The sequence below is a fragment of the Giraffa tippelskirchi genome, chromosome 1 (genome assembly GCF_054371585.1).
Source record: "Giraffa tippelskirchi isolate mGirTip1 chromosome 1, T2T-mGirTip1v1.2.pri, whole genome shotgun sequence".
NCBI classification, from domain to species: Eukaryota; Metazoa; Chordata; class Mammalia; order Artiodactyla; family Giraffidae; genus Giraffa; species Giraffa tippelskirchi.
Window position 1 is genome coordinate 54257490 of NC_137275.1, and position 26414 is coordinate 54283903.

At 40.6% G+C, this 26414-nt stretch overlaps 1 protein-coding gene across 8 annotated transcripts in view; it reads right to left on the bottom strand.

Moving 5' to 3' along the window:
* Positions 1-26414, bottom strand: part of FAM114A1 (family with sequence similarity 114 member A1) — a 72520-nt gene that overhangs the window by 35152 nt on the left and 10954 nt on the right. For all 8 annotated transcript variants that reach the window (XM_081526073.1, XM_081525817.1, XM_081526332.1 and 5 more), the window contains exon 3: positions 12725-12812. In XM_081526073.1, the coding sequence (XP_081382199.1) occupies positions 12725-12812 (88 nt within the window). The remainder of the gene's footprint in view (positions 1-12724; positions 12813-26414) is intronic.

Below are 26414 nucleotides of genomic sequence, written 5' to 3' on the forward strand. Positions count from 1 at the left end.
AGAACTGTCCAGTTGTAGAGGACACTGTTAAAAGGACTGACTGTCATCTCCTGAGTGAGAGAAAGATATGGAAGAAAGTGCTCAAGCCCAAAGAATCATATTCTATCAATTTTAACCTTATTTATTAGAGGAATCTTAACCACAGCACTGAAATTTACCAAACTGATATAGGATTAATTATATCCAGTGGGAATCACCTGTTATTATACACTATCTAGAAACCACTGAAACTTAGGAAACACTATTTACAATGTTTACACCACTAATTACATACAGAAATATGTAACTATATTCATGTGTAGATCATTAGACAGTTTGAATTCATTATTGTTACTTTTTAAAAAGATGCACTATAACTGCCAAAACTAAGACTTGAATTGATTTCAATTAGTTTAAAGCATTTCAATGGAAACACATTGGCGTTTCAGTAATACATTTAAGTTATGGGATATAATTTTGTTGTTGTTGTTTAGTCATTAATGGAGTGTAGCCTGCTAGGTTCCTCTGTCCATGGGATTCTCCAGGCAAGAATACTGGTGTGATCTGCCATGCCCTCCTCCAGGAGATCTTTCCGACCCAGGGATCAAACCCACATCTCCTGCATTGCTGGTGGATTATTTACCACTGAGCCACTTGGGAAGCCCACAGGATATAATTATCTAACATTTATATACTGAGACCATATTCCTTGACATCCTTTAAAAACATATATATATATATATATGTATACATACATATATATATATATATAAACAGATATATTCCAAAGGAAATAACATACATTCAAATCTCAATCCATGATTCTCATTTAGATTTCTGGGAGCTAAAATCAAGGAATAAATAAGTTTCAGAAGGCTAGGAGGCAACTGCTACATCTTCTTTGTAGAAATCATTGAAGAGAGATGACTTCACATCCTTCCCCGAGATCATTCACAGTTTACGAACCTCACTGTGATTACCTCCTCTTTCACCTTATCTACCTCTTGCAGGTTAGGACCATGTCTGAATCTTTTCCTGGGGAAGAACTGCTTCTCACCATCTCAACACAAACAATCATGGATATATATACACCACCTGCCTCTTTGTTTCAGTAAGGAAATACCATTTTATGTGCATAATAAGTAGAATGTGTTTGTTGAACGGACATGACAATAGGCTGCTACTTCAACCACACACACACACGCACGCACGCGCACAGACACACACACACACAGAGCTCTATTTAGGTATGAACTAAATACAGATTTGCACATACTTAAGAGTTCCTCCAATTATATTTTCTAATTAACAATTCTTTTTTTCTGAATTCTTTTGTTAGTGAAAGTACATCTTTACGACATTCTACTAGAAATATAAATCTATGGTTTTTTATAGCTAAGATTTAGGCTCTATGCCACACCCTACTTTGAAGAATAACTTCTAAAACTTTACTTAGTGTGACATCTAGTGCCCAGAACAAGGAATAAGATGGAGTCATTGTTGTCTTTTAACAGAGTGATTCATTCTCAAGGATACTGATTTGGGTCTATCAGTAACAGAGAAAAGCAACCAGCATGAGTAATAGTCTAAGGGTATAGCTCATGAATTCTTCACATGACATCATGAACCCTAAGTATCCCCCCAAGAAGTGAACCTGTCCAAATTCCATGATTCTAAAGATGAATATCCTCTATCCTTTGACTTACTGCGGTAAAAAGAAGGTGCATAGAGCAAACATGGTAAGATAATAATGCTGTGATAGTGCATCATTAGAAACAGATGCTAAATGATTGCCTGGTAGTTAGTTTATCATCTGTACTCTAGTGGAAAATGCCCTAAATGTAGGAGTCAGGAGTCTTGTGGAGGAATTTTGGTTCCATCAGTTATTAGCCATGTGGACTTGATGACTTTTCTGAGTCTCTGCTGCTACATCTTTTCTGAAAAGAGGATGATAACATCTACCTCCCAAATACCTCCTCACATATACACTGAGGAGAAATATGTGAAACCCTTGGTACTGGGTCAACATTATTGAGCACAATGTCCCAGGTACTGGAACCTATCTTCAGTATAGTAAATTGTCTCATATCTTTTCATTATAAAGTAAGGAATATTATTCTACTCATTTCATGATTGAGAAAACTGATACCTGGAGACGTGAAAACACTTGCCTAAGATCCCAAAGCCAATATGTGGCAGAGGCAGGATCTGAACCCAATCTTTCTGACTCTAACGCTCACACGCTCTATCACAATGTTATATTAAGAACGTCTTACATGCTATTTGTAGTTGGTTAAACGTCATTTTAGTCCTATTTCTATAACTCCTTGCAAATCAGACACTTAATCAGGAGCTTCCTCATTCTTAAAACATTGAGTGTGTTAGTCGCTCAGTCGTGTCCGACTCTTTGTGACCCTATGGACTGTAGCCTGCCAGGCTGCTCTATCCATGGGATTTTCCAGGCAAGAATACTAGAGTGAAAGGCCATTCCCTTCTCCAGGGAGCCTTTCTGACCCAGGGGTCAAACCCAGGTCTCCTGCATTGTGGGCAGATTCTTTACCATCTGAGCCACCAGGGAAGCCCATTAAAACATTGGTTTACACTAAAATTAGCTTGACTTATTTTACTTTGACCAAACAGCAAGGTGAAGGTCACCCTGCAGTGAAACCTTCCTCTAACCCTGCCCTGTCCAGCCATGCTTGGGGTGATACAGCTTGATGCTTTTAGGATCATCTCTGTGCTGTTCAGGTATGGATCCCAAGACACTGTGTGGTGCTGTCTTCCACCTTTAGTTTAATTTTTTTCTCAAAAATTTTTACCAGTCTCTCTTCTTATGATTTCCACCAAGATCAAAACCCCTTTGAAGGGAAGCCTCCCCTCTTTCTGGAGGATGAGAATAATTTGTTGTTGGTGGGAGGGTCTCTCTGACCAAGTGGTAAGTTAGGGGAGCAACAGCAGTTTCATGCCAGCACCCTGGATGACTGGGTAGCCCTGACAGTACTTCCACTGGCCCCACATGATAAAGGATCCCCAACGGGGGCAGCAGCTACCTTGTTCAGAAGGCTCTCGCCTTTTAGATTGCTTTAATTTTAATATAACATTTCCTTCTTTTTCTTTTAAAAGGTGAATACATAAAAAAACTTTTTAAAAATCCCATAATCTCACTTCTTTAAGATTTCTGGTTGATTTTTTTAAAAGACATTTATAATGTTAGCAAAATCAGATTATAAAAACACAGACAAAAGAAGGCGGGCTAGCCTCTTTCTCTCTAGACAACATCTACTGACCTAACAGGTAATAGACTCTATGAGCTTACAAATGCCTATGAAACAATTTTGGAGGAGGGCATGGCAACCCACTCCAGTATTCTTGCCTGGAGAATCCCACAGACAGAGGAGCCTGGTGGGCTATAGGCCATAGCGTTGCAAAGCGTCAGACACGACTGAAGCAACTTAGCACACATGAAACAATTTAAGACCTGAAAAAAGGATTGGTTCTAAAAGACAATGAAGAAAATTTATAAATTAAAAATTAAATAATATTTACTTGAATATATTAAAAAATGGAATATTAGTCAACTGGTCAACTACAGTTCAAGTAAATTTAACTCTTCCATAGTTATATATACATTATATATTTAATGAGGGATGTGGATGCGTTTTATTATCACTTATTGTGATATGAGAGGGACTTCCAAGGAGGAGTGCCAGGGGCTCTTAAAAAACTTAAAATAAGTGGCCCTGTCTTCCTTAACCTTACCCCCAGACCCTGCTCCCTTCTAAAGATAACAAGTCCAATTTGTTTTTTGTTGATTCCTTTCAGCAAAAAGTTTTAAAAAGCACATTCTTACATATAAGTGTCCCAGACCCGGCTTCACCATAGACAGTGGGGTCTCAGCTCAGCAGATGGTGGTGGAGGCTGTGTGTGCTGCTGAGATTCTGGTGTTCGTTCTCCCCTGCTGATGGCCCTTGGCTCAACAACTTGCTTTGCAATGCCCTTCGCCAAAGGGAACTGGCTCCCTCGACTACACAGTGAGGGAGCTGGTGATATAAAAGCCTGGCCCTATGCATTAATACGGAGAAGGCAATGGCACCCCACTCTAGTACTCTTGCCTGGAAAACCCCATGGACGGAGGAGCCTGGTAGGCTGCAGTCCATGGGGTCACTAAGAGTCAGACACGACTGAGCAACTTCACTTTCACTTTTCACTTTCATGCATTGGAGAAGGAAATGGCAACCCACTCCAGTGTTCTTGCCTGGAGAATCCCAGGGACGGCAGAGCCTGCTGGGCTGCCGTCTATGGGGTCACACAGAGTCGGACACGACTGAGGTGACTTAGCAGCATGCATTAATAGGGGACATCTCTGAAGAGTCACCCCAATCCCCAAGCTTCCTATGGGATGGGCTGCAACTGAATCATTGTTCATCTTCTCCTGAAGCCCTGTTCTTTTTCTTTTTTTCTTTAAAAAAAGAGGAAACTTTTATTTTTATTTATTTATTATTTTTGACTCTGCTGGGTCTTCGTTGCTGCAAGGGCTTTTCTCTAGCTGTGGCAAGTGGGACCTACTCTCTAGTTTCAATGCTCAGGCTTCTCACTGTGGTGGCTTCTCTCATTGCAGAGTACGGGCTCTAGGGCACACAGGCTCAGTAGCTGTGACTTGTGGGCTCTAGAGCACAAGCTCAATGGTTGTGGCGCATGGGTTTAGTTGCTCCATGGCATGGAGGATCTTCCCAGATCAGGGATCGAACTCTCATCTCCTGCATTGGCAGGAGCCACCAGCGAAAGCCCAGTTCTGCTTTCCTAGTCCTTCACTATCTTTGCAAGGCTTGCTCCTGAGAGCCCTCCCCAGTAAAACTCCAGCACACTCATGCCTATCTCAGTCTCTCCCCTGAGCATCCAACCTGGGACACTGACCTATGTCATTCTCTTTAATGGTTATGTAGAACATTCCACAGAATGACTCTGTCATATTTCACATTCTCTATGGAAGGACACATGAGTAGCTTCTGGCTTTTCTTATATTCCTGATGAACTCCCTCACCTCTTTAAGGTCTTTGCTCAAATATCACCTCATTAAGATCTACCCCTCACCACTCTTTGACCTGTACTCCTGACTTTATATTTTTCAAAGACTCCCCATGTTATAACTCTCTATATAATTTCCCTACTCAGTATGTGTCTTGTTAATTGTCCACATCCTTCCACTAGTCTGTAAGCTCTACTACAGGGTCTTCTCTTACTTGCTCACCACTTTATCTCAAGTGTCTAGAACAGTGCCTGGCATGGTAACTCTTTGATGAGTATATCCCATATTGAACATCTTTACACATTTATCTTAATGAACTCTTGTAAAGAGTCAACAGTGGGACTGCTGGATAGAAGGGTCATGAATTTAGGATTTCATTGGTAGTGCTAATTGCTCTTCTGAGGGTTACACCAATTTCTACTCTTCTTCAGGTGAATTTTGGAAATAGAACAATTTAAAAGTATTGACTGCCTTTCAGACTCTACGATCAATGAATTCAAGATATTATAAAAAGTTGTTAGAAGTGGCTCTTTAGAAAAACACACAGATGGTATTGCTGCACTCAACCAAAGCAAACTTCATGGCAGCAAAAAGTGGAGCCGGTCAACCTTCCTTTCGGGAAAGTCTTCTCTCTCCATCATACTGGTCGATGTCCAGTCTGTAATCAGGTACTCACTTCTCTTTTGGCTCAAATTTGACAAAAAGAGTTTCTGAACTCACAGTGTTTGCCTCACCACCACACAGGAATTTCATTAATCCCTGGGCCCTGTTCATAGTTTGAAAGGATTGTGAACAAACTCCAAGCATTAATCCTATTATCTTTTGTACTGATATTTGAGAATTTTCACATCATCAGCAATATCACCTTTAAAAATGAATCCATGTGATATTGAGAGTGAAATACCTAGTAAAGAGTTGTTACTGTAGCGTCATTCTGACAAGTTTGCCGTTCTCTGTGATAAACACTGTCATTATTTCTGACAGTGCTGATAGAAGATGTTCATTAAAACGTGCAGAAGGAAAACACCATGTAACTCATGAGTGGATAGGGAAGGAGAACAATGATAATTTTGAAAAGGTAAATATACAGGTCAGCTCTCCCTTGCCCTTTTCAGGTACCCTTGCATAAAGGCGTTGAGACTTATAAAACTGTCAAAACTAGAATTTTAAATAAACAGGTGGGCCTTTTGCAGTATCTGGAAATAAGTTGCTCTATTCTACTATGGAATTTTTACCTTGGCATATTTGTATATGTCTCAGCATTGTCGACTTTCATTTTGGTTACTAGTCTATCACTTAGCAATATATTCTACACATAAATCAAGTCGCTGCAGTGCTTGTGGGAAATCACATCTGTTTCTCACAACAGTACTTTGAAATTATCATTAAAATCTTTTTATTCTTTTCTTTTACATTTTCCTTCTGCCTCTGCTTTCTGCCTAGATCTTAAATAATAACCGTTTTTATTGCATTTTCTGAACTCATCCAAAGGCATGGGTGGCAGCTGATCAAGTCTTCTTAGAATGTGATTAATAGTGTGGCTGTAAATGAAACCAATACAGGAGTTGTGGCCTCTCCAAAAACCATTGTTGGCTGAGAGATGTCTCATTTTATATAAGCATTGGGAAGGTTGCTTTTTCATTTCCTTGTAATCTTGGGGGACAAAGCAGTGAGTCAAAAGATAAAATATAAAAATACAGTGTAGAAAAAGTCAATTTTCTATATTTTTCTACTTAGCACAGTGGTTACAAATATCTTTCTCTTGCTACATAGAACCACAGTCTATGGAATCATTATATTTCAGAAGTTGGAAGGAATCTTAGAATTGCTCAAGTCGTTCCACACATACTTTTCTAAGTAAGGAAGCTGAGCCTAAAGAGAGGCTCAGTGCATAGTGTAGCTAGTTAGTGACATTTCCTTGTGATCACAAGTTAGTGGCAGTCGGGATCAGGGCTCTCAGGTTTTATGACTCCTGATACAATGTGCTTTCCAAGAAAGAACCACCTCTAAATCTTTCCATTCTCTAATTACTCTCTTGCCGACTCTTAAATAGTTCTAACAATTATGACTGCAGTTTTTCAACAACTGTAACAGTACTGGTTTCTATTTGTAATGCTCAATTGACAGCTCTGAGTTTCATTAGGGACTTTGTGTCTTGTACAGTTTTATCTGCTACTGGAATTACCCTGAAGGTAACATGAGGTTTCTGAGTAGCAATCAATTGCAATAGAGGTGTGGTTATTTTCTTCTGTTATTTTCCACAGGCAATTTATAAACCTTCAAGAGCTTGTCGGCTGTTTTGAGTGCTCTGTTTTCCAACAAGTTTCTTTGCCCTGTGATAATAAACTTAATGCTGCAAAGCCCTGAGGATATTATTTGCATGTGCATAATGGAACGCCTGCCTTACTTGCCTCTCTCAAACCAAAGGTAGCAGCTCAAGATACACCATGTTCTAGGATGGCATCTATAATTTCCTCAAGCTTCTGGAAGAAGGTGATCGAACCCTATTCTAACCAACCCTCTGTTTCAGGCTGTGAGCCTGACTGACACTTCTCCACTTGTGGGACACATGATTCCTGTTACCTTTGGGGAGTCAAATCACCAATCACCGCCACTATCTATTTCCAGCCTTGGAACCTATAACTTCAGCCTTCCCTCATGCTACAAGTTTTAGTTCTCTACCAGGTCCACAAAAATACTAATCTCATCTTAAACTATACATTGCTATCATTTTAGCCACTATTACTTTGTAAAGTTACAGTCTGTCTTAATCAGAAATCCCCAAAATACACTTGGGAATGAGTTAGGGATGGTATTCAACTATCTTGCTACTGCCTTCATTCGGGTTGTGATGACCAGTGAGGATGAACACCGTCTCTACTTCTCTAAAGATGGCTCCAGTTTGTCCAATGGGACTCTTAGAATGAGTATCAATATTTCAAAATTTCTTTGCTCTCCCTCATATGCCCTTTGGTTGTTGTGGGTACACACAAGAGGAAAATGCCAAGATTAAAATGCTTTTCAAAATTCTAGCATGTAGCTAGAGCCATTAAAAAATACTAAGATTCTGGAATTGGTGGTGTAACTGTTAAGGATTTCAAACAGAAAAGGGAGGTGTGGTAGGTAGAACTGAGAGATCACTCCCAAGATTCTCACCCCTGGCATATACACCCATGACTCCCCACCACCACCAATTTGAGGGTAGTTGTTGTTGTTCAGTCACTAAGTCATATCTGACTCTTTGCAACCCCATGAACTCCAGGCTCCTCTGTCCTCCACTATCTCCCAGAGTTTTCTCAAATTCATGTCCACTGAGTCAGTGGACACTGAGTGCTGCACTCAATATGCCAGCAAATCTGGAAAACTCAGCAGTGGCCACAGGACTGGAAAAGGTCAGTTTTCATTCCAATCCCAAAGAAAGGCAATGCCAAAGAATGCTCAAACTACCGCACAATTGCTCTCATCTCACACGCTAGTAAAGTAATGCTTAAAATTCTCCAAGCCAGTCTTCAGCAATATGTGAACCGTGAACTTCCAGATGTTCAAGCTGGTTTTAGAAAAGGCAGAGGAACCAGAGATCAAATTGCCAACATCTGCTGGATCATCAAAAAAGCAAGAGAGTTCCAGAAAAACATCTATTTCTGCGTTATTGACTATGCCAAAGCCTTTGACTGTGTGGATCACAATAAACTGTGGAAAATTCTGAAAGAGATGGGAATACCAGACCACCTGGCCTGTCTCTTGAGGAACCTGTATGCAGGTCAGGAAGCAACAGTTAGAACTGGACATGGAACAACAGACTGGTTCCAAATAGGAAAAGAAGTACGTCAAGGCTGTATATTGTCACCCTGCTTATTTAACTTATATGCAGAGTACATCACGAGAAACGCTGGGCTGGAGGAAGCACAAGCTGGAATCAAGATTGCTGGGAGAAATATCAATAACCTCAGATATGCAGATGACACCACCCTTATGGCAGAAAGTGAAGAAGAACTAAAGAGCCTCTTGATGAAAGTGAAAGTGGAGAGTGAAAAAGTTGGCTTAAAGCTCAACATTTAGAGAAATAAGATCATGGCATCCGGTCCCATCACTTCATGGCAGATAAATGGGGAAACAGTGGAAACAGTGGCTGACTTTATTTTTCTGGGCTCAAAAATCACTGCAGATGGTGATTGCAGCCATGAAATTAAAAGATGCCTACTCCTTGGAAGGAAAGTTATGACCAACCTAGACAGCATATTAAAAAGCAGAGACATTACTTTGCCAACCAAGGTCCGTCTAGTCAAGGCTATGGTTTTTCCAGTGGTCATGTATGGATGTGAGAGTAGGACGGTGAAGAAAGCTGACCGCCAAAGAATTGATGCTTTTGAACTGTGGGGTTGGAGAAGACTCTTGAGAGTCCCTTGGACTGCAAGGAAATCCAACTAGTCCATCCTAAAGGAGATCGGCCCTGGGTGTTCATTGGAAGGATTGATGTTGAAGCTGAAACTCCAATACTTTGGCCACCTGATGCAAAGAGCTGACTCACTGGAAAAGACCCTAATGCTGGGAAGGATTGGGGGCGGGGGAGAAGGGGATGACAGAGGATGAGATGGTTGGATGGTATCACCAACTTGACGGACATGGGTTCGGGTGGACTCAGGGAGTTGGTGATGGACAGGGAGGCCTGGTGTGCTGCGGTTCATGGGGTCGCAAAGAGTCGGACACGACTGAGCAACTGAACTGAACTGAGTCAGTGATACCATCCAACCATCTCATCCTCTACCATCCCCTTCTCCTTTTGCCTTCAATCTCTCCCAGCATCAGGGTCTTTTCCAATGAATTGGCTCTTTGCATCAGGAGGCCAAAATATTAGAGCTTCAGCTTCAACAATAATATTGTTATTATTAATATTAATAACTAATATTATTAATTAATATTCAGGGTTGATTTCCTTTATGATTGACTGGTTTGATCTTGCTGTCCAAGGGACTCTCAAGAGTCTTCTCCAGCACTACAATTTGAAAGCATTAGTTCTTCAGCGCTTAGTCTTCTTTATAATCCAACTCTCACATTCAAAAAGGAAATTGCAACCCACTCCAGTATTCTTGCCTGGAGAATCCCATGGACAGAGGAGCCTGGTGGGCTACAGTCCATAGGGTCACAAAGAGTGGGATACAACTGAAGCGACTTAGCATTAGTACTGGTAAAACCATAGCTTTGAGTATACTGACCTTCGTTGGCATAGTGTTATCTCTACTTTTTAATATGCTGTCTAGGTTTGTCACAGTTTTCCTTCTAGGGAGCAAGAGTCTTTCAATTTGAGAGTGAACAGGATTGTGAATATGACGGGATTCACTCCCATAATTCAGTTCAATTCAGTCACTCAGTCATGTCTGACTCTTTGTGACCCCCGTGGACTACCAATGCAATAGCTTCAGGAGATGTCAGTTCAACCCCTGGGTCAGGAAATTCTGGACACCGTTATAACTGGAAGCACCCAAAACATTACACTGTTTTATGACATAAAGCATGAAGAGAGTGGTATAACTTGGTGATCATGTAATATACTGTTCCATGACATCACAATTTCAAAAACTTTTAGACTCTACATTTTTAGTTTTGGTTAAGAAAGCATGCCAGTCCTGAGTACTGTCAGTGGCAAGATCCATTTGGGAGTCACTAAAAGCTCAAACATTTTCCCTAGAAAGCAAGATGCTTGCAGTGCCTGTCCTCACTCTAATAAGAGACTCTGTCCTATTCAGAAAACAAAACAGGCTCCTCTACTTTAATCTGACTAATTTTTCTATCTGCATATGTATTGGGTTGGTCAAAAGTTCGGTTGTGTTTTTGGCCAACCCAAAGCATCCACTGTATACCTGGCCCTTCAATTAGCAAAAGAAAAAAAATCTGCTTTTCAGGCTTTCAGCAGAGAGCAATGTTTATTTGATCACAATCTACTCCTTGCCACAGCTCTCCTGATACTCGACAGACATGGAATTAGGAGAATGCAATGAATCCATTCTTCCAGGCATCTAAATTCTATCAACTTAGATACCTGCCCCTTCAACTGTCTGTGACCACAGTTCACTGGAGTGGGGCCAGAGACTACTGATTTTAGGAGTAACAATGAATTGGACCAATTCACGGCCCATCACAAGATCCTCATGCCACAGACTATATAAGAACACCTGAGTTAGATGATCTGAAAACGGTGTTACCTGTGGCTTCCTATGTTCTGCCTGTCACTCTCCACCCTCAAGATGAAATGTTGAGGTTAGGTCATCTTAGACATGTTTATGTTATATCTTCAGTTTTCATGAAGAGTATACACAAGAAATGGTCACATGAAGAATAATTGTGACAAATCTTCACTGATGAGGACACAGTCATTATGTTTTCTCTTTGTATAAGAGCCAATACAAGACATTTCTTCAAAAATTTAATACAAGGAAAATAATGTTATATAAATATGCTGTCTTGTTTTATCATTCATTGAGAAAGATAATTTACTGGCAGCCAAAATAAAGTTATCTAAATAAGCTGTGCTGTGCTGTGCTGAGTCACTTGTCATATCCAACTCTTTGCAACCCTGTGGACTGTGGCCTGCCAGGCTCCTCTGTCCATGGGGATTCTCCAGGCAAGAATACTAGAGTGTGTTGCCATGCCCTCCTCCAGGGGAATCTTCCCAACACAGGGTTTGAACCCAGGTCTCCTGCATTGCAGGTGGACTCTTTACCATCTGAGCCACCAGGGAAGCCCAAGAATACTGGAGTGGGTAGCTTGTCTCTTCTACTGGGGGAATTCCCCAACCCAGGAGTTGAACTGGGGTCTCCTGCATTGTAGGCAGATTCTTTATCAGCTGAGTTACCTGGGAAGCCCCTAAATAAGGTAAGTCTTGTTTTATCATTCAGTGAGAAAGATAATCTACTAGCAGGCAAGAATCTCAGAGTTAAGGTCAATGTTCAATTATAGTAATTCTATTAGCCTTGATATATATCTTCTTCCTACCTGCATATTTTTCTATTTGTATTTCAATACGCTGTGATGAATGCCTTTTTAGAGAGTAGCCTATTTGTATATTTTAAAATGTTCAAGTGGATGATAAACAAAGCTTTAAGAATATATTATAAAAGCCCAAATCTTATATTCTAAGATGCAACATAATAAAATGGTTAAAAGCCATACTGTGTGGTTCAAAGCCCAATTCAGCTACTCTTGATTTTGGATAAAGTTTAACCTCTCTGTGATTCAGCTTCCTTATCTCTAAAATGGAGGAAATAAGATTACCTCCTTATAGGATTATTTTGAAGAATAAATGTATTAATATACAGGAAGCACTTAGTAAACACTAAAAACAATTTTCTCTTATTATCTCGTGTGTGTGTGTGTGTGTGTGTGTGTGCGCGTGCACGCGCTCAGTCGATCAGTTGTGTCCATCTCTCTGCAGCCCCATGAACTGCAGCCTGCTAGGCTCCTCTGTCCATGGAATTTTCCAGGCAAGAATACAGGAGTGGGTTGCCATTTCCTTCTCCAGGGCATCTTCCCAACCCAGGGATTGAACCCACGTCTCCTGTGTCTCCTGAATTGGCAGGCGGATTCTTTATCACTGCACCACCTGGGAATCCCAAATACCTCATGAGGTAATGTTAAACTCTATCAGTACATGGTATGATCAAAATGTCATATCCTATTTGGCCCCTGAACTTTATCCATTCAAATGCAATGTATAATGCTTACCTACTGTGGCAGATGCTGACGAGAGCAGAGATTTGCCCCAGGAGCCCCAGCCTGCCCATCCCCCTCCACGTGGAGAGGAATCCACAGCCTGTAAAAAACCAGATTAGCCACAAGGTCAGCAATTCGTTTATCCCTGAATGGAAAAATAGCCATTCGTTTGAAACACAGAGAAGGTTAAACAAATCACCAACAACCATATCTCACTGGATTATAGTTTATAAGGACCATAAAAGAATATACCAATCCACGCTGCAATATGTACTTTGGAATCAAACTGATGTGTAGTGGTGTTGGCATCTGAAGGCTTAGCTTAAAGTGAGAAGGGAATTTGATGTCAACCAAGACCCAAATCTCCCATTATCTGGAAGACAGTGCCAGGGCTGTGGAGGGGAGGGGAAGATTTAATACTTTAGGGCACAGAGTGACTTGAAAAACTCCAAAACAACCTTGACTCATGCAATTTTTTTCCAGAACTAGAAAAAAATGTGCTCTTCAAGGTAGACAGAGTTAACTTTCAAATCTCTAGGGTGGTAGGAGGAGCTTTGGCATGGATGGTAGCAGGCAAGCTGTATACAAAAGCATCAGTAAACTTGAAGATGGGGAGCAGCAACAGGAAGCCATTTGAGGCAGACAACTTTCAAGGTGTCCACTCCACTCACAATGACCCCTGGAACTGTATCTCTCACTGTCATTGGGCACAGTTGATTCAAATTCTTTTTGCTACATATTGGGATTGGGACACAGATTCTGGTTCAGCTTGAATAGAAGATCCACCATGCAGACTAAGAATTGAGAGAAAGCAGAGCGAGCAGAATGGAGATGAGCTCAGGGAAGCTCTCTGGATTCCAGGTAGTTTCTCAACTCCTGGTTCCTGTCTCTCTTCAAGGCTCTGCGGCATCCCTACCCTTGGGTTCTATGTGATTCCAGCGCAGTGTTTCTCTCTTTCTCTCAATATTTTTGTTCACTGATGTATCCACAGAGCATAGAAGAGTTCATGGCATATAATGAGTGCTTATTTATTTATTCAACAGCTAAATCAGCTAAATTAGCTGTTGAATAAATGACTGAAATTCATTGATTTTCTTAGGTGTGCAATAGTTTCCGTAACTTGTGACCAATGCATCCTGACTCAACAAAAAACAGAAAAAAAAAAAAAAAGAACCACCACTCTCCCTTAATATCCAGGGATATATTTTACAAAATGAGGCAAAAATACATTAGGTGGTAGAGAATTACAGCGATTTCATTCCAAGAAAAGAAAGGAAGAAGTTAAGGAGGAAGTGAAAAATTCCTACAGAGTTTGTAGATTTTATAACTTTTGACCCAAAGCTGGTCCATCATTCTCCTCAGCTACCTTCCCCCTGCAGTCTTCCACCCTTGCAGATAACAGCAGCCATGTGAAACAGCTTTGACCAATGAGATATAAATGAGAAAGGGTTCGCTTTCATGATAAATTATACAGTTACAGCTGGTGACAACTCTCCCCTCTCCTTTTATCCTGCCCTGAATGTGAACCTGGTGCTTGAAACTGAAACAGCCATTTTTGCTGCCTTAAGGGATAGGCCAGGGAATCACACTGGTCCTGGTCCTGGTCCTGGTCCTGATGGGCTACTAAACAAATATGAGTTATTGCCTATCTCCATTCTGTCTGTTAAATGAGAAATTAAAAAAAAAAAAATCACTATTTTGTAAGCCATTATATGTTAAATTTTGGTTGGGCTTTCCTGATGGCTCAGATGGTAAAGAATCTGCCTGCAATGCAGATTCGATCCCAAATGCTATTCCTAACTGATTCACTTAGTTAATATTAAATGCCATCCACCAATGTAGACTACTGGTTAAGCGTAAACATTATGGAATTAAATTGCTTGGGTTTGGCTCTAGGCTTTACCATTTTGGACAAGTTAATTACTCAAGTCTTTTAAAGTCCTCATCGACATTACAAAATGCAGCCATGAGTATAAGAACAAATAACCTCACAGGTTTATTGTGAAAACTAAAAGAAATAATTCACATAAAGCTGTGAGCATAGTGCTAACACATGGTAAATACCCTAGAAATGTTAACTGTTAATAATAAGAAGAATTAACTACAGTTTTAACACTAAGAAGCAAAAAGCTTTGAAAGTTGGCTGACATTTTTTTTCTGTTTGGAAACAATGAGAAGCTTGTTAACGTGAATGGAAATACTCAAGATTCAGGACAGTCTGCTTTCATTTTTGGTGTCTACATTGATATACTTCACTTGAGCAATGAAGCCAGTGGCAATTTTATACCATGATGAAGACAGATGTAAGTTGGTGATTAATATAATTCTTTCATGGGATAAATCACTACCTATGTGATTAGGGAAAGTTAATACACTTAGGGGTGACAGCTTCTGACTCAAATTTACAATACTTAATATGCTCTGACAGCTAGTAATTGACTAGCAAATGGAAATAAATGTTAAATGAGTCTAGAACTTTTTGCAGTATAAGTGACTACTTCAATTGCTTTATTAATAAAGCTTCTTTGACACTGAGCTGTGACTTCTTGATCAGCTACAAAGAATGGCAAATACTCAAATAACTAAATGTGTACATTTAACATAAAAACCATATAAACTGTTTGACATGGATTGTAAATATATCTCATCTTGAGTACTGTCTCTAAGTGGCTTTAATGTCACATGCTTATGAGACTATAAAGTAGGCAGCATGAATCTACTCAGGTATCCCATTTTCATATATGAAAATTTTAAAGCTTTTTTCTCATCCTCACCCATGTAACTCTCACCTCCTTTAACAGACAACTTCACATTCTAATCCACAGAGAAAACAGAAGCCATCTGATAAGAACTCTCTCAACTTCCTGCCCCCTCTCCCTAAACTCTCAGAAGAATGAGAGTCATATTGTAACAGCAAATCAGACTTGGCTTGATCAGGAGGGATCTCCAAAACTCAACTAGAGATTGTTGATACATCTATAACTGTTGTGTGCTCCTAAGAAGATGGAAGAGTGCAAGATTCTATCAAGTTCAAAGTTCTTTAAATAGAAAAGACATTTACATATCGGGTATTCCATTTAAAGGTCTTTATCATTAAATAGAAAATACATTTATTTATTTTTAAGTTATCAAGTAGAAAAATATGTATACATCTTAGAATTCCATTAAATTCAAAGGTCTCCAGCACTTAAGATAGAAAATGTATGTACCTCTTTTAAAAGATAAAGACCAGAAGTTGGAGACTGAGTCGGTCCCCACTGCGGGACGCCCCGCACCAGGGAGCAGCGCAGACACGACCACATCATGAGAAATGCCAGGCTGGATGAAGCACAAGCTGGAATCAAGATTGCTAGGAGCAATATCAATCACCTGAGATATGCAGATGACACCACCCTTATGGCAGAAAGTGAAGAACTAAAGAGCCTATTGATGAAAGTAAAAGAGGAGAGTGAAAAAGTTGGCTTAAAACTCAACATTGAGGAAACTAAGATCATGACATCTGGTCCCATCACTGCATGGCAAATAGATGGGGAACCAGTGACACCGTTTATTTTGGGGGGCTCCAAAATCACTGTAGATGGTGACTGCAGCCATGAAATTAAAAGATGCTTGCTCCCTGGAAGAAAAGTTATGACCAATCTAAACGGCATATTAAAAAGAGGAGACGTTACTTTGCCAACAAAGGTCCAAAAGCTATGGTTTTTCCAGTAGTGATGTATGGATGTGAGAGTTGGACTATAAAGAAAGCTGGGCACTGGAGAATTGATGCTTTTGAACTGTGGTGTTGGAGAAGACTTTTTAGGGTCCCTCGGACTGCAATGGGATCCAACCAGTCCATCCTAAAGGAAATGAGTCCTGAATATTCGTTGGAAGGACTGATGCTGAAGCTGAAACTCCAATACTTTGGCTACCTGATGCGAAGAACTGTCTCATTGGCAAAGACCCTGGTGCTGGGAATGATTGAAGGCGGGAGGAAAAAGGGCCAACAGAGGATGAGATGCTTGGGTGGCATCACCGATTCAATGGACACGAGTTTGAGTAACCTCCGGGACTTGGTGATACACAGGGAGGCCTGGCGTGCTGCAGTCCACAGAGTTGCAAAGAGACAGACACGACTGAGTGACTGAACTGAACTGAGCCTCATTCCTTGGCATATGGATGTCAAGTTCTCCCAGCCACGTTTTGGGGAAGGAATACTGTCTTTCCCCCATTGAATGATCTTGCCACTCTTGTCAAAGTTCATTTGACCATATGTGTGAAGGTTTTGCTGGGCTCTCAATTCTTTTCTATTGATCTATAATTTTATCTTTATGACAGTACCAGACTGTTGTGATTACTGTAACTTTGTGTTAATGTTGAAATCAGGGAATGTGTGTCCTCCCACATTGTTTTTCTTGCTCAAAATTGGTTGGCAGTTTGGGCATTAATTAGGTATTAATTAGTGAATTTTAATTAGTTAAGAAGTGAATTTTAGGAGAGGTATTTTATTTTGCATGGGTTTTTTTTTTAATTTCTGTGGGTTTTGATAGGGATTGAATTACAAGTGTAAATTACAGAGGCTGATATTGATACTTAACAATGGTAAGTCTTCTAATCCATGAAAATGGAATTTGTGTCATACTGTGCAGATCTTCACCTCCTTAGTTAACCACTCAGTGCTGTGCTTAGTCGCTCAGTCACGTCCAACTCTTTGCGACCCCATGGACTGCAGCCCGCCAGGCTCCTCTGTCCATGGGGAGTCTCCAGGCAAGAATACTGGAGTGGGTGGCCATGCCCTCCTCCAGGGGATCTTCCCAGCCCAGGGACCGAACTCAAGTCTCCTGCATTGCAGACAGATTCTTTACCATCTGAACCCCCAGGGAGACCCGGTAATTTATTCTTTCTGATGTATTTGTAAATGCAGTTGTTTTCTTAATTTCCTTTCCAAATTGATCCTATTACTGTCCAGAAAGGCGAGTGATTTTCCGTGTTAATTTTTGTACCCTGTTACTTTGCTGAATTCATTTATTGTTTATACCATTTTTGTGGCACCCTTAGGATTTCTACGTATGAAATCATGTCACATGTGAACACAGATAATTCTGCTTCCATTTTTCATATTTGAATGTTGGTGATTTATGCATTGATTCACTTATTTTGTTATATGTCTTTGCTGACACCCGTGTCTAAAACTACAAGTACTATTGCTTAGAAGTGGTAAAACCCAGCATTTTTACATGCTTTCTGAAGTCAAAGGAAAAATGTTCCATGTTTCACCACTGCCTGGGATGTTAGCTATGGGTTTTACATGTATGGCATTATGTGTCATGATAATTTCCTTCAAATGTAATTTGTCGAGTGTTTTTAGCATGAAAGGGTGTTGCATTTTTTCAACTGTTTTTTCTGTTAACTGAGATGAACATGTTTTTTCCCCTTGATTCTGTTAATGTGTGTGCTATACGGATGCATTTTCTTAGGTTGAAGCATTCTTGCATTCCAAAAATAAATCCCACTTGTTAAAAAAAAAAAAGATAAAGACCAACCTGATAGTCCTATTTCCTTGAGTAGATCAAGATTTAGAGACTATGTATATAGCTTTGGTCTTGGGATATGGACAGTAGAAGTTGTGAGACCAAACACTCTTTAAGTTTTGTAACTCATGACACAGTTGTTCTAAAGAGGGGCTCAGTGTGACATTTGGGAGGATGTAAATTGCTCTGGATGCCTGCACCTCTGTTAAAATATTTGCTAAAAAAATGGCCTCAGTTGTTCCCAAGAAACTTTCTTTCTTGGTCAATATGCACCATTCAACTCCAGGGAGATTTAAAATTAAGTATAGAAAGGTTTTAAAGCATGAAAGTCATACAATTAATCATTTTGTACATATTTCTTCTTTTCTGTACTACTGATGCTTAAAGGAATTTGAGTTATTAGAGTGACAATGTTTTGAAAATCAAATAAAAATGAATAATTGAATTATCAGACTTCAGATTTTTAAGTTGAAATATACCTAAATTTATGCATAATGTTTGAAGTCAAGTGGGCCTTAGAAAGCATCACTATGAACAAAGCTAGTGGAGGTGATGGAATTCCACTTGAGCTATTTCAAATCCTAAAAGATGATGCTGTGAAAGTGCTGCATTCAATATGCCAGCAAATTTGGAAAACTCAGCAATGGCCACAGGACTGGAAAAGGTCAGTTTTCATTCCAATCCCAAAGAAAGGCAATGCCAAAGAATGTTCAAACAATTGCACAACTACACTCATCTCACACGCTAGTAAAGTAATGCTTAAAATTCTCCAAGCCAGGCTTCAGCAATACGTGACCGTGAACTTCCAGATGTTCAAGCTGGTTTTAGAAAAGGCAGAGGAACCAGAGATCAAATTGCCTACATCCTCTGATCATCAAAAAAGCAAGAGAGTTCCAGAAAAACATCTACTTCTGCTTTATTGGCTATGCCAAAGCCTTTGGCTGTGTGGATCACAATAAACTGTGGAAAATTCTTAGAGAGGGGAATAGCAGACCACTTTACTTGCCTCCTGAGAAATCGGTATGCAGGTCAAGAAGCAACAGTTAAAACTGGACATGGAACAACAGACTGGTTCCAAACCAGGAAAGGAGTATGTCAAGGCTGCATATTGTCACCCTGCTTATTTAACTTATATGCAGAGTACATTATGAGAAGCACGGGGCTGGATGAAGCACAAGATTGCCAGGAGAAATATCGATAACCTCAGATATGCAGATGACACCACCCTTATGGCAGAGAGTGAAGAATTAAAGAGCCTCTTGATGAAACTGAAAGAGGAGAGTGAAAAAGTTGTCTTAAAACTCAGCATTCAGAAAACTAAGATCATGGCATGCAGTCCCATCACTTCATGGCAAATAGATGGCGAAATAATGGAAACAGTGAGAGACTTTATTTTTGGGGGCTCCAAAATCACTGCAGATGGTGACTGCAGCCATGAAATTAAAAGATGCTTGCTCCTTGGAAGAAAAACTATGACCAAACTATACAGCATATTAAAAAGCAGAGACATTAATTTGCCAATAAAGGTCCATCTAGTCAAAGCTCTGGTTTTTCCAGTAGTCATGTATGGATGTGAGAATTGGATCATAAAGCTGAGAGCCGAAGAACTGATGTTTTTGAACTGTGGTGTTGGAGAAGACTCTTGAGAGTCCCTTGGACTGCAAGGAGATCCAACCAGTCCATCCTAAAGGAGATCAGCCCTGAATATTCATTGGAAGGACTGATGCTGAAGCTGAAACTCCAATACTTTGGCCACCTGATGCGAAGAACTGACTCATTGGAAAAGACCCTGATGCTGGGAAAGATTGAAGGCAGCAGGAGAAGGGGATGACAGATGAAGAGATGGTTGGATGGCATCACTGACTCGGTGGACATGAGTTTGTGTAAGCTCTGGGAGTTGGTGATGGACAGGAAAGCCTGGCATGCTGCAATCCATGGGGTTGCAAAGAGTTGGACACGACTGAGTGACTAACTGAATTGATGGAACCTAAGGGGTCATTCAGTCCACTCTATAAATTTAAGATTTACAACAATTCTTAAGTACTCAGCAAGATTTTAAGTAGGTAAATGAGGTACTTAAAAAGTAGATACAGTATATTAAATTTATAGATGTAGTTAAAAAATATTTGACCATGTTTAAGTTAGCAAAAAGGACAAAGCATTAATCAAAAGCCTCTTGAAAGTGAGTGTTCAATTATGCTAGACTTCTAAATAGAGTTAGATTTGTGAGATGAATGTAAATACTATGGAGAATTGACATTTTGATTCTGTAACCTTAATAAATTGAATACTAATTGTTCAAACCAAGTTGAAAGTCTGAGTAGTGTTTTTTTATGGACAAAACACACACTGGCCTACATCAAAACCCCATTTCAACACAAGTCTAACTTTACTGTACCCCCCACTCACAATTAGTTCTTTCCCTTCTATCATAATGGAAGTGGTATTTTCCTCTCGGTTATAATTATCACCTCCATCTGATCTCCTCTGGGCCTAGGAAGGTTGGTTTTCCCTTTTCTTCTGGCTTTTCAACCTTTCTCTACTGGCTGCTCCCCACATTTAATTATGTGCACCATCCTCCCTCTTAAAACCAGCAAATGAACATCACGATGACAAAATGTTTTTTTTTTCCCAACTCAACTGGTTTCTGTTCCATGTCTTTCTTCTTTACCTCTTAAAAAAGGTGCCTACCTTCTGAATCTACTCCCCTCCACCCACCACAGTGACTCTTCCATGGTCAGTATTTCATGAAACCATCCTTATCAAGGTCACAATGGCTCCCTCATGGTCAGAGCTATGGATTCATTATAGTCACTTTATTTCTTGACCTCTCAGTAGCACCAGAAGCTTAACCACTTTTCAGTCCTTAAAAGACTCTGTTCTCATGACCTGGCTTCCATGCCCTATCTTCTTACTCTTGCTTCTTTTGTCCATTCCTTGTCATGATGATTTCAGTTTACTTTAGAAAGTTTCCACATGCATATTGTGGGAGCTCCTTAAGTTGCAACCCAACTGCTTCAAGCATTCCAATAAAGTACACATAGTCCAGGTGGTCAGCTGGCATCCTAATCAGGAAAGCCACACCCCAGAGGCAGCTATAATGAGCACTTCTATTATTCACATCTCTATTAACATCTGAGGCTTTGCAAATTAGCATACTGAATTACAGAAATGGGCTTTAACTGGTAAACATGGTAGACTGGTAACTGGCATTTTGAATATCTGAAAGGGGTTCTAGATTGTGAAATTAAAGGTATTCAACACTAGTTGGTGGTTAAATGTATTTTAGAGCCTTTTCCTACCTTTATATAAGAGGGTAGAAGAAAGGATTTTACCCTGTTCTAAGTGGCCTTCTATTCATCTCTGAACTGTGGAGAATTCTGGTTTCTCAATGCCAAGTATAAAGGAAGAAATCTCTGCCCCTAGAATTCTAGGCATTTGCCTTGAATGAACCTTTCACTCGGAGTAGTGGTCAAGGCATGTAAAAGGTCAGCTCAATGGAACATTCTCAAGTCTACATGAGTTTTCATGAACTATTTTAAACATTTTTGTCAATTAATGTTTAATTAAAAAATGTCAGTGTGGTATAACATGATTTGAAATTTAATTTATAGAATGAACTTTACTGGCAACCATGACCTATCAAAGAGACTCTAAGAGCTGTGCATAACCAAACTGACTTAGAAACACAGACTTCAGGGCCAGGTGCTGGGCCTCTGATTTTATTTATTTATATATAACACCTGGGCAATCTGACCCATTCCCATTAACACCCAATGGCTAATGGCCTCCAAATCTCTCCCCACCACCTCCCCTGGGCTCCAGACCACTATAATCAACTATCCACAAACCATCTTCACATTGACTTCTCATGGTATGTCCAATACTGAGCTCACCATGTTCTCAATCTCACCTGATTCCTCAACTAGTTTTTCTGTGTACTAACATTAGTGATTCCCAAACAGTGGTCCACAGACTGACTGTAAGAGTATTACCTGGGGGAACTTACTAAAAACACAGTGTCTTAGCTTCCACTGTGATCTTTTAAAGAAGAAGAACCTTTCAAGGTAGATCCCAGGAATCTAAACTTCTAACACACTTCCCAGGTGATTATAACACACCACTAGATTTATGCAGCACTGTCCAATACAACGGAGCTTCTGAGGTGGCACAGTGGTAAAGAATCTGTCTGCCAATGCAGGAACCATAGGTTTGATCCCTGGGTCAGGAAGATCCCCTGGAGGAGGAAATGGCAGCCCACTCCAGTATTCTTGCCTGGAAAATCCCATGGACAGAGGAGCCTGATACAGTCCATGGGGTTGCAAAGAGTCGGACATGACTGAGACTAAGCACGCATATGCACATCCAGTACAACCAAAAGGTAACAGCTGCGATCTGGTTGCTCAAGTGAAAAAGCAGGTGTCTTCACATGGAGAGTCATAAAAAGAGAAACACTCCAATAGAACTGGAGCAAAGGCTACTCATTCATTTAAGAGGCAAAAATCTGTCATCAGCAGGTCTTGGCCTATGTTCTCTCATTTTTGTCTCTGTTGATAGCAATTTTACTGTTTGAAGCACCCTGCTTTTCCTTTTCTAGGGAGAGAACTAGTGAGTGGTAGTCTATGTTTTCCTTGGAGTACTTTGAGTGGTAACATTGCATTCTTTACCTTCTTCATGATTGGCTTTTTAACGCATTGGTATAGGACAGTAGGGATGAAATTTTTTTACTCTGGGTAATATTTATTGGTGCTAAGAATTTAGGGAAATTTGAACTAGATTAGATCTTTGAGGGGCTGATAGACTAGCACATGGGCTTCGCTCCTAGCTCAGATGGTAAAGAATCTGTCTGCAATAAGGGAGACCTGGGTTTGATTCCTGTGTCAGGAAGATTCCATGGAGAAGGGAATGGCTACCTACTCCAGTATTCTTGCCAGGAAACTCCATGGACAGAGGAGCCTGGCAGGCTACAGTCCATGGGGTTGCAAAGAGTCAGACACGACTGAGTGACTTTGAGAGAGAGGGAGAGACTAGTACATAATAAGGTCCCACAAGATTTCTGGGAATAAATGTCATTCCAGCCTAGCACCCACGACAAACATCTCTGAACCGAGGATGAAGACTTAACCAACTCCTTAAGATTGATTTCGGTGCTCCATCTAAGGCTTCCTTGTGTCTGGCCTATCTAGTATGTATCTAGTACGCTAAGACATACTATGAAGTGAAGTGTTAGTCGCTCATTTGTGTCCAAATCTTTGTGACCCCACGAATTGTAGCCCACCAGGCTTCTCTGTCCATGTGAATCTCCAGGCAAGAATACTGGAGTGGATTGCCATTCTCTTCTCCAGAGGATCTTCCCAACCCAGGGATAGAACCTGGGTATCCTGCATTGCAGGCAAATTCTTTACCATTTGAGCTACAAGGAAGTCTAAGACATACTATAATTGCTTTTATATAACACTTCTTTCCCCAACTAGATGGGAGGCATCCTGAAGATAGTTACACTACCCAGCTTCTGGAACATAATATATAGTGTCACGGGGCTGGTAAAGATTTAAAGACTCTAGTCCAACCTCCAAAGTTCAAGGGGGGCTGGGGACCATCTCTTATGGATGTTGTGGCATGGATTCCTGAAAGAACCCTTAACTCAATGGTTTCTGAGTCTGTACATCAGAATGGATGACAAAGAGAAGAGGCCCTAAAGACAGAGATAGCTTCTCTGAGTGCATCAACTGTGATGTTGTGACCCTTCAAAGAAGACGTGCCAGCTGAGTAGCTGGCAGAACCACTGGGCCCAGAGTGCCTCCTGGTCACACCACCCTGCCTGCCAAGTGATGGCTGCCATGCTGACTCAGGCAAAGGGGAAGCTAATAAAGTGAATTTTAAGGGGACCAAGACCCAAAGTAACTAGATACCACTTATAGAAAAAACATATACATTTAAACCCATTATCAGAAAATCTAGTGTGTCCTAGAAGAAACGACTTCCTCAATGACTATTCTGCCAGGTTTTTTAAAAAACAGGCATTTTCCCTTAGAAACTTTTTTTTAAGAGGTGATGAGAGTCTCTTAAACTCAAATACATCCAGGACCAGACAGGCTTTTGAACGTTTCCTGAAGGACCTGTCATTCCTCAGCAGACCTGTGTTCAAGATCCAACCAACCAACGTACAAATGAACTTTTGATTCAAGATTTTTTGCAGAATTCATTCTCTTCTGAATCAACAGAGAAATGGTTGTTTTCATCACCGCAAAAGAACTACCTGTAAGTGTGTAATGAAGAACAAATAAAATAGAGCAAATGAACAATGCTTGAAGATGAAGCACTCAACTGAATTCTTCTAATATTGCTTAAGACACAAGTTGCCAAGAGAGAGACTAGAATCCCCTTTTCTAGTAATTATTAAGAAGAGACTATATCTGTACCTAGTTAGAAGGTTTAAACGTAACCTGGGTGAAAAAGATATGCTTTTCTCTTAAGGCCCTTCCAGCCACCTGTATTAGCTTTCTGTCTTCTTAGACCCAACATGCTCACGGGAATTCCTCCCACATCCTGCTTCTATCTGAGCTCCTCATGCAATGCCACACACACACACACACACACACACACACATACACACACACACGCACGCACACGCACGCACACACACACACACGCAGAGCCACAGCCCTAACTCTGTGGCCAGTCTCTGAACTTCCATTCAGATACTTTGTGAAGCTTCATGATAAGGAAATGCTCCCCTTTTCAAAGCTATCAGTAGAGGAGGGGAGGTGCTGGGAGGGGAATATCTGTCTGCCAGTTGGCTCTCCCTCTTTGTAGTATTAAGGAGGTTTACAAAGTGCTCTCAAAAGCAGAATTCATTTGATTTGCTCAAAATGTAAGAAGATGGATGTGTAGGAGCATCCTGATTTTTTATTTTGCTATCTTTATTAGCAAACTTGTTATACAACTTTTAGAAGTCTGAAACTGGAATGTATAATCTAGCCTTCATGAGCACACGTATCTTGACTCAATGAAGCTTTTATAGATTCTTTGATGATTCTTTGAATCATCTTTGGTCAGAATGTCATGGTTAAGATATATATTTTTTAATGTACAAAAGTATATATTAATAGCAGCAGCTACAATAACAATTTGGAACCAATGCACCCCAGTAGAAAGACAACATGGAGGGAACACAGGTTCCAAAATCAGGCACACAGGTAAATACAGGTATAGGGCATATCCTATTGGTTATGTTTCTCTGGAGAATTCAGATAATATCCACCCTGTCATCATTCTTTCTTTCTTCCCCACTCCCAATTATTTCTCAAAGCTCTCTCAGTGGTTGAAATGTTCAGCTAGAGTTGAGACCCTTTGGCCTACGAATTCTTAATCCCTCAGGGGGTCCATGGATGGCTTTAAAGTGTCTGTGATATCATGGAATTCATAAACAAAATTTTGCATGTATGTTTACATAACTGATCCAAACTCCCAGCTGGTCCTCAGATCCCCTCCATGACATTCTGCAGAATGATCATTTGTTTTTGTTTAAACATCTCCAGTGATGGGAAAACTCTTCCTTTCATCTCATCTCAGAACAATTCTGAGAGTCGATTTGAGGAAACTGAGGCCCAAGAAGTCTGCTTTTGAGTAAAAGAATCACAAAACGTTAGTCAGAAGGATACCTCGTGGTCTTCATGGGCAAATTCTTCATTTTACAGAGGAAAAACTGAAGCACAGAGAAATTAGGTGTCCTGCCCAAACTAAGAGAGTTGACGATAGATGGGGGATGAAAGCCCAGCCCCCACTTCCCCACTTAGCCTGCCTCCCTCACTGCATGCAGCAGAGTTACCTCAAGGAGGGGACGTGTGGGGCACACTTCAGGAGAGCAGGGCTGATCCCCCTACACTGTGGCATCCTTCTAGAAGGCAGGTTTGGAGGAGAGTGGCCCATCTCCTCACATTCTGCAGAGTGCCTCTCCACCCCTTCTGGTCCCCACGTGGATGGAGGGAAAGGTGTCAGGAAAACCCAGCTTGGTCATATTGATGTGGAATGAGGTACTGACACAGAGATACTGGCCTGACTTATCCCCCAGAGAGTCAGGTGCAGGCGCTGAAGTGAAGCACAAAGGTGTTCTGCTGCTGGTCTCCGGGAGGTGGTATGTGATGGTAAAAGAGGAATCTGAAGGTTTCAGATCTTCAGAGTGGATTTGT